Genomic DNA, 12,400 nt, shown 5'->3' with positions numbered 1-12,400 from the left:
TCCGGTGCTTGTAGCTCCAGATTTTACAAAAGGTTTTGTAGTACAGACAGATGCTTCAAGCGAAGGGTTGGGAGCGGTCCTGTCTCAGGAAATCGATGGGGAGGAGCACCCTGTGGTCTTTCTTAGTAGGAAGCTGACGGCAGCTGAAAGAAACTATGCGGTGGTGGAGCGGGAGTGTCTGGCCATCAAGTGGGCTCTAGACTCCCTGCGATATTTCCTCCTGGGCAGAAAGTTCCGCTTGGTGTCAGACCATGCTCCGCTTACCTGGATGAGACAGAATAAACACACTAATGCCAGGGTAACAAGGTGGTTCCTTTCTCTCCAGGAGTTCAATTTCATGGTAGAGCACAGACCCGGGAGACAGCATCAGAATGCCGATGCCCTCTCCCGAGTCCATTGTATGGTGTCTACTGTTGCCTCCAACACCTCCGCGTTGAGGCAGAGGGGGGGGATATGTACAGGACACCAGGGGTGGGTCCTGGACGGGTGCTATACGGCACCACTGTTTGGACTATGGTCCATTTAAATAGAGGTAAAGGTTCAGGGGGTCACCCAAAAGTGGGTGAAAAGTTCCAGGCAGGCACTAATTCAGAGAGGACTGGCTCGCAGTCTTCTCTATCTTAATAAAGTAGTTTGGGGCCTGGAATTTTGGAGGCTCCAAAGTGTTATTTGGGTGGGATGGAGCCTCCACTCCTAAACCCTGGAAGCCAGCGCACAAGGGGTTAAAATCTCACAGACAACCACCCATTAAAGCAGGAAGTGATGCTGGAGGGAGTGAGTGAGTTGGGAGAGTGCACCTGTGAGGACAAGATGGAAGTCTGCTAGCTGCTCAGAGAGGACTTTTGAGTAGTTTGGAAGTGAAGCTGTGTCTGCAGGGAAGGTCTGGAGGACTTCTTACTAAAAACGTATGTGCCTTTCTTTTGGTTGTTTTTCTGAAGAAAGACTTTTTCCTAATTTATGCTGGAAACAAGCAGGACTTTTGTTGTGACGTTTTGGATGCTGAAGAAAAGCTTTATTTTGTTTTGTTTGGTCACCAAATGCTTTACTGACACGGTTTTACGCACTTGTCTCGCGGAGCTTAAGGACCCCCAAAGTTTACAATTGTTAATCTGTCCCATTACGTTTGGTCTCTTAAAAAGTGGGAGGCAGATATACAAACTGTTGTAATTCCTAAACCGTTCATCTGATTTAAATACCCTCAAATTAAAGATGAAAGTCTGCAGTTAAAGCACACCATGTTTGTTTCATTACAAATCCATTGTGGTGGTGTATAGAGCCAAAAAGATTCGAATTGTGTCGATGTCCCAATATTTGTGGACCTGACTGTATGCAATTTGCGGAACTACAAGTCCCATGATGCATAGCAAAGCTCTGACAGCCACAAGCATGACACCTAGAGGCAGAAGCATGATGGGACTTGTAGTTTTGCAACAGCTGGCGGTCCGCTAATGGCATATCCCCGATTATATATATATATATATATATATATATATATATATATATATATATTTACATACAGGGGGTAAAATAAGTAGTTAACATGTCACCCTTTTTCTACATAAATAGATTTTAAAGGTGCTATCGACATTAAATTTTCACCACATGTCAACAATCCATACAAAGACACCAAAACAAAGGAGTTCAGAATTTAAGTTATGTGTAATAAAATGGAATGATATGAAAAGTATTGAACACGCTGATATTTATTTAATACTTTGTACAAAATCCTTTGCTGGTAATGACAGCTTAAAGATGCCTCCTGTAAAGAAAAACTATTCGCATGCATTTCTCTTGTGTTTTTGTTCCATTCTTCCACACAGTCTTCAAATCTTGAAGGATCCATGGGTCTCTTCTTTGAACTTTGATCTTTAGTTCTTTCCAGATTTTATAATGGATGCAAGCCAATGATTGGCTTGGCCAGTCTAGCAGATTTTTGTTTTAAACCAATTGAGAGTTTCCTTGGTTTTGTGTTTGGTATCAGTAGCTTGCTGAAATTTCCACCCTCGTTTCACCGTCATTATCCTGGTAAATGGCAGCAGATTTTGATCAAGAATCTTGGTACATTTTTCCATTCATCCTTCCTTCAACATGAAGTTTACCAGTACCGTATGCTGAAAATCAGCCCCACACCATGATGTTCCCACTTCCAAATGTCATTGTTGGTATGGTGTTTTTGGAGTTATGAGCAATCAATTTGACCTGTGTAAAATGGCATCCAAAGAGTTAAATTTTGGTCTCATCTGACCAGACTATATTCTCCCAGTATTTTACAGGCTTGTCTAAATGTTGTGCAGCAAACTCTAAATGAGCTATAACATGTTTCTTAAGCAATGGAACTTGTGTGATGAGCATGCATACAGGCCATGGTGATTGAGTGCATTACTTGTTTTCTTTGAAACAATTGTACCTACACATTCCAGGTCTTTCTGGAGCTCTCCCACAAGTGGTCCTTGGCTCTTGGACAACTCTTCTAATAATAATTCTCTCTCCTCTGTCAGGAATCTTGGGAGGAGCACCTGATCGTGGCTGGTTTTTGGTGAAATTATGTTCTTTCCACTTCGGCCCCAACAGTGCTCACTGGAACATTCAGAAGTTTGGAAATCCTTCTGTAACCAATGCCATCAGTACGTTTTTCAACAATAAGGTTGCAAATATCTTGAGAGTTCTTTGCTTTTACTCATCATGAGATGTTTCTTATGAGAAACCTTTTTATAGGCCATCAGTTGAACCAGCTGATATTAATTTGCATGGACAAGGGGCCGGATTGCTTTCTAATTACTGACAGATTTTAGCTGGTGTCTTGGCTTTCCATGCCTTTTTGCACCTCCCTTTCTCCGTGTGTTTAATACTCTTTCCCTGCGTCATTCCATTTTATTACACATAACTTAATTTCTGAATTTATTGGTTTCTTAGTATGTATGGATTACATGGGTTGTCTACTTTAGCAAAAAACATGTCCATAAAAGAGGGGAACCACAGAACCCAGCTAGCAGATGATGTTTCCAGCATGTGTCTCTCTATTACGTCCACACTAGTGGGTTATAAGCTCTGTAACTATCCTAATAAAACAAACCACTGCTGTATGTAATGTGAATAAAGCATTGCCCCATTGTAATAGCAGCAGGGTAAACTATCGACTGTACAGAATTACTAGGACTCATTCAAGGGATTATGACATCCTCTGAGCTGGTAAGCAAGGAGATAACAGAGGGCAATGCATAGAAAAAAAAGTGTTGGTAAAGAAGCAAATCGCAGTTCATATTAAAGCAGTCATTTCTTTACAAACAGAATCAAAAAAAAATCAAGCCATGTAAATGATAGGTTTCTATATACAAAATTGCCTTTTATTCAGTGCGGTAAAAACTGATCTCATTACCATATGCACTGCACCTGAAGGAACTTAACATATACTCCAATTTTCTACCCTGTCACAGAAAAAAAAGGGATTATTGGCTCCTCTGGACAGCACTTTTTTCTCCCTGACATTTCGCCTCTAGATTATTCTATTGCTGTTGACATAACAAGTACATAACTCTGTATGTGCCATGCATAGAAGGATGTCAGTGTGTGAGTAGGATGTGTAAATAACACAATGTACTAGTTTTCTCCTTGGAACCATCATATTACCAACCCTGACATCATGTATTGTATGTTGCAGAATTACTGTAATTGTTTTAATTTACTTCCTGAAGTTTATTTTGTCATCTTTGATCCAGAATTATAGACTCATGGGGGGGGGGGGAGCCTGATACAAAGCCTAATGATATCTCACACATTGCGTTACAACACACGTGACTTTTTCAAGGGTATAAAAAAAGTCACGTGTCTTGCGACGTAACATGTCCGGGAGAAGTTTGGCGATGTCACTTCCGGTTACGGCCGTGACCAGAAGTCCCTGTGTTTGACATGTTTTTTGTTGCTGGCTTTTTGCCATTTTTAAACTGTCATGTTTCTTATACATTTTTAAATAAATCAATACAATTTTTAACTACTACACTATGGAGCCTCTTCTCTTCTATACTGTGGCTCTGGAGATATTATTTTGGAGGAGCTGGTCATGGAACTTAGATTCTATGGAGAAACAGTCTTGATACTGCAGTGACCCGTTGTGCAGGATACATTCACGAGGAGGAAAAGCAACATATCTGTGTGAGACGTCTGTTGATGCACGACTAGACTAGTTGGGAGAGGCTAGCACACACAGGGGGCGGATTGGAGAAGGCTAGCTACAGTCTATCATCCTTCATCTACAATTGTAAAACCTTCCCCCCTTTCACCCGTTTGCACATATTTTTTGCACTTTTTATACCCCAAGAGACAATTTTTTGATATAGTTTCTTTTGGTACTTTGGATGCACTTTATATTGTATTATTCGTATATATGTTAGTTGACTTATATGTGACGTCGCTGGATTGCAACTTATGTACATTGTGAATAGATATATATTCATTTATACCTGTATTATATTAGCACTTAAAATAGTATTTAGCGCTGCTTCGCTATATTATTTACAGTAGACGGCATACATTTCGGCGCTTCATGTCTGTCACAGATTGCCCTCTCTGTCCTTCTAAGAATTGAGTCCCCTAGCACCAAAATCTATCTTTCCTTTCTCTTCGCATTGGGCATCGTACCTACTAATTTAATCAGGATTGGGGATTATACCCTTTCCAAATTAACTAACAACTAGCTTCCTAACACTAATACTTAAAACGTTTTTTTTTTATAAAAGATTCAAGATTAAGATATGCACTGAGAAATTTGGTTTACTATGGTATTTACTATTTTATTATCCTTAAATATAATTCGACATGCATCACACGGTAATGGGTTCATTACTGTATTTCCAAAGCAGAAAAAGGGAACGTACAAAAAGTTTACTTACCAGCTCACTCTGACTAAGGCCTGATGCCACAATGGAAAAGTTTCTCCTATTAGGTACTACAGGAATCTTGCTTGATGCTGAACCCTTTCTAGTTCTTATAGGTGATGTGAATGTAGGAGATGAGCTTCTCTTAATACCACCAATATTTGTTTGCTGCTGCCGTTTAACCTCCGTAGAATCCCTTTGTCTGTTAGTGGAAATTTTGTTCATGGCTCCATTACTCTGAGTTGTACTTCGCAGGCTTCTTCTTGGGGAGGCTGTAGCTTGATTTAGACTAGTTGATGGGGGTTTACATGCATCTGCATTACAGTTAAAAAAAAAAAAAAACATTTCACATGTCTCGCAAATTTGAGATTTAGCCATCTACAGAAGATGCAGTTTGATACATTTAATAGCTACATCTGAATTTCCTGGTGAATAGGCCTGTGACAGAAATTGAAATATGTTTTGCAAAGAAAAGCTATAAGGCTGGGTTGACACTATTGCAAACTGGATGCCGGATTCCCCGCATTCAATTTGCATGTCGGGGGATTGTGACCTAGGAGAGGAGGTGTAGATTGCACTGGACTGACTCGATCATTCACTGCTGTAGGTTATGTAGGGTGTGGGTAGATGGGAAGAGTTGGTTCCCAGAGGTTTGTGCCCAGTTGGAGAAAAAGGTGGTGGTGAGCCCTGTAAGGGCCTGGGCTGCTACCGCGAGGTATGGCCTTGTGGCTGAACACAGTTCGCGTTTAGACATCTATCGGTCCGATCTATGTGCCAAAAGCACCCACCAACAGGACCATTTTTTAACAAATTTTATTAGCAGCCCATATAAAGGGGGAGTCCTTAGTCCCCCAAAACACGCCTCATTTTATTGCTGAAAAGTCAAACAAAACATCTGCATTTACTGGATGCCGGGCGCTCCTTTACTTTCACTTCTTTCCAAGGAGATTGTAACTGGCTCCCTATGGAGCCGGTTCACACATCTCCGGAGCAGCTCCAGTGCAAATTGCACAGGAGTCCTGTGTGTCTTGTTTCAGGTCCGAATTCAGCCCAAAATTTGGGTGGAAATCTGACCTGAAACAGAGAACAGAGACGCACTGGACCCCTGCTGTGAGCCGCTCCGTACTGCTGTGTGAACCCAGCCTAAGAGTTAATGATTACAGTAATAATAAAAGGCTTAAATGTATATGGGAACTGACTTGAATTTCACACATGAGACCCTCGTAAATTAATGAATGGCCAATCCTTGCTTTTATGATTTTAAAGCAGCCAAATTCAGGGCTAGGTTATCTCATATGAACTGTAAATATTTTGCACATAAAGGATACCCGTTAATAAAATTATATACATTTTTGTGCTTGCCTGTAAAATCTATTTCTTAGAGTGCATCACGAGACACAGAACAGGCTATAAATCATGACTTTATATAGGCGAATGCACACTGGTGCTGAACTATAAAACAAAAAAACAGAAGTCCCCTATATATCCCCTTCCACTCCGGAAGCTCCTCAATTTAGAATAAGCAATGTACCCTAAAGAGAGTGGAGTGACCTCTTTGTCCTTGTCCCTATGTACTCCAAGAAATAGATTTTACAGGTAGGTACAAAAATCTAATTTTCTTTTTCGTGCATCACAGGACACAGAGCAGGATATAATTCATGACTACCTTAGATGTCCCAAAACAATGCTGAGGAGGGGATGGAGACATGGCAATCATCGTTCCTACCCAAGAATTACTACACAGCTAGCCAAAAGCAGTATCCTCGGCAGCTGCCACTTCTACCAGGTAAAACCTTGTAAAGGCATGCATTGACAACCACATTGCAGTCTTGCAAATTTGAGCCACTGATGCATTTTGATGGATAGCCCAGGAAGCTCCCACACTTCTGGTAGAGTGCTTCCACACTTTTACCAGTACTTCTGGTAGAATGCACCCCTACTTGAAAAAGTGGAACCCTGCCCTTCAAGCCATAGGCTTGGGCAATAAGCTGACAAATTTATTGTGAAATGGTCGACTTAATACAGGGTTCGACAAACCCCCGGGCGCCAGGTTGCAATTGCGACTAGAATTAGCGACCTGGCGCGGCACAGCTGGGGTATCCTGTATCTCCATGCTCCCCCATCCGCGCCTACCGGTAATTGAGGCCGCGGCTTTGTGGCCTTCTGCAGGCCTATGCTTCCTTCTGTGATCTGGCACCATCTTGTGGTGGCCGTTGGTATGACAAGACCAACCAGCAATGCTATAGGAGCTTCCCCTGTCTGTTTTCACTGCCATCTCATTCCCTCTAATTAGAACCCCCAAACATTATATATCTTTTTAATTCCAACACCCTATAGAATAAAATGGCGGTCGTTACAATACTTTGTCACATCGTATTTGCGCAGCGGTCTTACAAACGCACTTTTTGGGGAAAAAATACACTTTTTTTAAGTAAAAAATAAGACACCAATAAAGTTCGCACAATATTGTGAAAGATAATTATATGCCTAGTAAATTGATACCCAACATGTCACGCTTCAAAATTGCGTCCGCTCGTGGAATCGCGACAAAGTTTTACCCTTAAAATCTCCATAGGTGACGTTTAAAAAATTCTATAGGTTGCATCTTTTGAGTTACAGAGGAGGTCTAGGGCTAGAATTATTGCTCTACCAATCGTGGCGATACCTCACATGTGTGGTTTGAACACCGCTTTCATATGCGGGCGCTACTTACATATGTGTTCGCTTCTGTGCGTGAGCTCGGCGGGACGGGGCGCGTTCCTGACTCCTTTAAATTTTTTAGCTGGCTCCTAGATTCCAAGAAAATTTGTCAAGCTCTGACTTAATAGCTACCAGGACATTCAAGGACAAAAAATAAATCCAACCGCTTGATTGCCACAGACATTTTCAAACACATCCTGCAGCCCAAACCACAACCAATGTGTGTAGGATTGGGAAAAACAAAGGAAAGACAATGCCCTGAAAAAAGTGGAACTTTATCCATAGCAACTTGATAAACCAAATGTTCCTTAGCAAGGAACATACATTCAACATTATTAATTAAACTATCAAAATGAATGTGTTCTGTATTGCCTTCAGCATTGTTTCTTCTTGACGGAGACTGCCATTTGCTGAAGCCCACAGGCTCTGAACAGCAGTAAATTTTTAAGCTGTCAGATCGGCCTCTACAAATTGGGCACAATGCCTAAAATTAGAGAGCAACAGAGCATGTGCAGAGAAGTGTGCATTGGTGGATTCTCCTTGTATAGGCGGTTCTTTTTAACCACTTAATGACCCATTCACGCCGATATACGTTGGCAGAATGGCACGGCTGGGCACAATCACGTACCTGTACGTGTCTCTTAAAGCCCAGCCGTGGGGTCGCGTGCGCACGCGACCCGGTACGAAGCTCTGTGACCGTGGGACCCGATCGCCGCCGGAGCGATCGGTCACCGGAGCCGAAGAACAGGGAGAGGTGTGTGTAAACACACCTTCCCCGTTCTTCACAGTGGCAGTGTCATTGATTGTCTGTTCCCTGATATAGGGAAAGACGATCAATGACGTCACACGTCCAGCCCCGCCCCCTACAGTTAGAAACACATATGAGGTCAAACTTAACCCCTTTAGCGACCCCTAGTGGTTAACTCCCAAACTGCAATTGTAATTTTCACAGTAAACAATGCATTTTTATAGCACTTTTTGCTGTAAAAATTACAATGGTCCCAAAAATGTGTCAAAATTGTCCGATGTGTCCGCCATAATGTCGCAGTCACGAAAAAAATTGCTGATCGCCGGCATTAGTAGTAAAAAAAAAATATATGAATAAAAATGCAATAAAACTATCCCCTATTTTGTAAACGCTAGAAATTTTGCGCAAACCAATCGATAAACGCTTATTGCGAATATGAAGAAGAATACGTATCGGCCTTAACTGAGGAAAAAATTTGTTTTTATACATTTTTGGGGGATATTTATTATAGCAAAATGTAAAAGATATAGATTTTTTTTCAAAATTGTCACTCTATTTTTGTTTATAGCGCAAAAAATAAAAACCGCAGAGGTAATCAAATACCACCAAAAGAAAGCTCTATTTGTGGGAAAAAAAGGACGCCAATTTTGTTTGGGAGCCAGGTGGCACGACCGCGCAATTGTCACAAAGTGACGCAGTGCTGAATCGCAAAAAGGGGCAAGGTCCTTAACCTACATAATGATCTGGGTCCTAAGTGGTTAATGTTTTACATATCTATACCTGCAAAAGGGGCCAGCCTGAAGTGATCTAGCAGAATGTAATTTTCCACTTTAAGGTGAAAATTCAAAACCTTCCGCAAGCATAAAGGATGGGGACGCAGTACTACCGTGTCATGATGCAGTGCCAAAAAAAAATTCTTCTAACAAGCTGGAAATTGACACTTAACGTGATAGAGACCAAAAAAAAAGCAACCTGTGGGTATAGAATTGGGTATATGGGATTGTACGATATTTTTTATTTTAGGGCTGCAACTAACAATTATTTTCAAAATCGATTAGTTGGCCGATTATTGTTTTGATTAATCGAATAATAGCCTTAAAAAAAAAATTGCAATTTTACATTTTTTTTGGGCCAATTTGTTGTTGGGCAGATTACAAAACACAAATTGCCAGCAAAAACACATTACTTCTCTTTCTGCAGCTTCTCCATTGAAGTATATTGAACCAAAAAAAAAAAAAAGCACCGTTTTGCGTTAAAAAGTCCTTGCCCTTTCCAAATACGCAGCAGCTGAAAAAAAATCATGGATGTGAATGTGTCCCATAGGAAAACATGTAAATGAACTGTAGTGTGTTTCTGCAAAAAACAGAGGTGTGACCCAGGCCCGAGATGTTTAGTAACATAATGGGGTTAAAAAAACAAAAATAAGTACAAAAAGAGCAAATAATCGCTACTGTAAGGGGTTAATTTTTTTTTTTTTTTTACTATGGGACAGTGAAAGTAATATTTACAGTAGCGATTTGCTTATTTGTACTATAAAGGGCTAATTTTAGTTTTTTTAACCCCGTTATGTTACTGGGCGATTAATCGATTATGAAAATTGTAATCGATTTCATAAATCGATTAGTTGTTGATTAATCGATTAGTTGTTTCGGCCCTAATTTATTTCTTTTTCTATGGTTGAACTGGATGGACTTGTGTCTTTTTTCAACCTAACCATGTAACCTTCCGAATCAAAAGGACCAACAAAATCTCACAAATTCCAAATTTAAATACCACAGATACAAAGGTGACCTAACAGGCAGAACCATGCGAGTTACCCCCTGAATAAATGTGCTTACTTACAAAATGGGAGACAGTTGGTATCTAGGGGCCACACACCAGCCCACATAAGACCTCCAGGTCCTACAGTAAATTTTCATGGCAGACAGCTTTCAATAATGAAGGAATAACCATGCCCAAAACCCCAAGGTCCTTCAGCACCTGGGCCTCAATTTTGGACCCTGAGACAGGAGGTCCGGTCAAGCTGGCAGCGGTCAAGGACCGCCCACTGCCAAGTTTACGATACTGGCAATCAGAAACACTGTGGCTCTTTCCACTCGAAGGAACTGAACCAAAGGAAAGGCAAATTATGGAGAAATAGTCTTGTAGTGTTACTAGGGTGTCTACTATAATTACCTGCGGATCGTTGAGTCTGGAGACCTGGGATCTGTACTATATACTACATGGCAGAATGCAACCCACCACCATCTGGGCAGCCCCACTCCTGGTGCCTCCTTGATGGTTCACCTATGCCACTACCGTGGCATTGTCCGACTGGACTTCAACTGGAAGCCCTTGCTGCTGCCTCGTCCAGTGACGCAGAGCGAGGGAGACTGCTTGCAGTTCCAGAATGTTGATAAATAAAACCCTTTCCTGAGGAGACCACATCCCCTGAACTGAAAGAAACCCCATCACAGTTCCCCCATCCTGTAAAACTGGCATCCATAGTTACCCCTTTCCAAGCAACTGGCAGAATCATGATTCAATGCCCAAAGCATACTGGGACCTAGGGACATTTGACAATCCAGTGACTAAACCATCCTGTTCCCTTCCAACAGGACATTTCTCTGCAACAGCCTGGATTAGAACTGTGTGTTATAGGACTGCCTTGAATGTATTTCATGATGTTCATACTCATTCAATCACTATGAGATTCGTTATGTGTATTCTTAAAAAAACCTGGTTGATCCAACTGCTCTCTATCTCCACCTTCTGTCCAAGTCACCAATTAATCTAGGGATTTTGCAGCTGTGGTGTCAACTCTGCACATGCCCACTTCTAAGTGAGTTTCTTTGTGGAGTATTGCCACCCCATCACATCTGAGCAGTCCATGTGACTATAGCGTCACACATGTGGGTGCATACACAGTGGTAAATGACAGCCCAGTAACAAACACAACACAATGGGGGCTTAATATTACATGTAGTATAATGGTGGCTTCACCTCTATCTTATTCTAAGACATTGACTGGAGGGGTGTGACAAAGCCTGTTACTGGCAGAAATCTGCCCGCATAATTTCATTGCCAAAAAATTATAAATATTTGATTACAAATACAGCAAGTCTCCCATTTATGAGCGAGTTCATTTATGGGAGCTCATTCATAAGTCCAACAAAAATCAGTGCTTGCAGACAAAGGCTGCGAGCACTGATCAGTGTGTTCTGGCAGGGGGAGCCCCACTGTCAGAACACAATAGCGTAGCTGGGGAGATCGCTGCACCAACATTGCTTGTGTTGGTACAGCAATCTGTCAATTTTGTTGTTTAATTCAGCCCGCTGGGTTGAATGAATAAAAACTCTGCAAACACGTTTGCATCTTTAAAAGCCCGCAACTCAAAAGGTTCATATGTAGGGGACTTACTATATATATGTTTGTATGGCAATATAAAACAGCTTGCTGATGTAATTTGACTCTGTAGTCTAAAGTTTTTATTTTAGTTACTTTGAACATGTGACCAGCAGGAGGTCATGGGTCATATACTCAGCGAAGTGACTAGCCTCACGTGATACACAAAAAAAACAAATGCTGTTACATCAGTGAGGGACCTGTGAGAACTGATTGGAGGGAAGGGACACAAGTCCCAATCACACTTCACACAGAAAAAGACCTGATGCAGTCAATCACATGCTGTGCATCCCCTCCCCTAATCTCCATTTTCTCTTGTCAGGAAAACTCATCAGAAATGACTCATGCAGATAGAGGAAGGACAGAAATTACACAAAGTGCTCTGGATTGAGACAATTACACACGATAGAGGAATATGCTTTGTTCATATTTTATGTCTGAGGTTTACAACCACTTTTACCCAGCATGGGTTTTTAATTCCGCCACAAAAAAAAAAAAAAAAAAAAAAAAAACGCTCTACATATACTATCAACATGAGAACTATTTTAATGCAAGAAAAGCAGTTGGCATAATAGCATAGTTCTTTGTATGCATACATTAATCATGTTGACCACTGATACAGCCTCCTATTTCTTACCTGCTAAACCACAAATGCCATTTTCTGTATTCCCTGAGTTCTTTTGCCCGAATTTTGTGC

General features: G+C 41.2%; 1 protein-coding gene across 1 annotated transcript in view; it reads right to left on the bottom strand.

The window, feature by feature from the left end:
- BRCA1 (BRCA1 DNA repair associated) overlaps nucleotides 1-12,400 on the bottom strand; it is a 290,350-nt gene that overhangs the window by 123,951 nt on the left and 153,999 nt on the right. The window contains exon 15 of the mRNA XM_040331227.1: nucleotides 4,887-5,185. Within this exon, the coding sequence (XP_040187161.1) occupies nucleotides 4,887-5,185 (299 nt within the window). The remainder of the gene's footprint in view (nucleotides 1-4,886; nucleotides 5,186-12,400) is intronic.

The sequence above is a fragment of the Rana temporaria genome, chromosome 12, assembly GCF_905171775.1.
Source record: "Rana temporaria chromosome 12, aRanTem1.1, whole genome shotgun sequence".
NCBI classification, from domain to species: Eukaryota; Metazoa; Chordata; class Amphibia; order Anura; family Ranidae; genus Rana; species Rana temporaria.
Note: the sequence above shows the minus strand (reverse complement) of the source record. Positions and strands in the feature narration are given on the sequence as shown.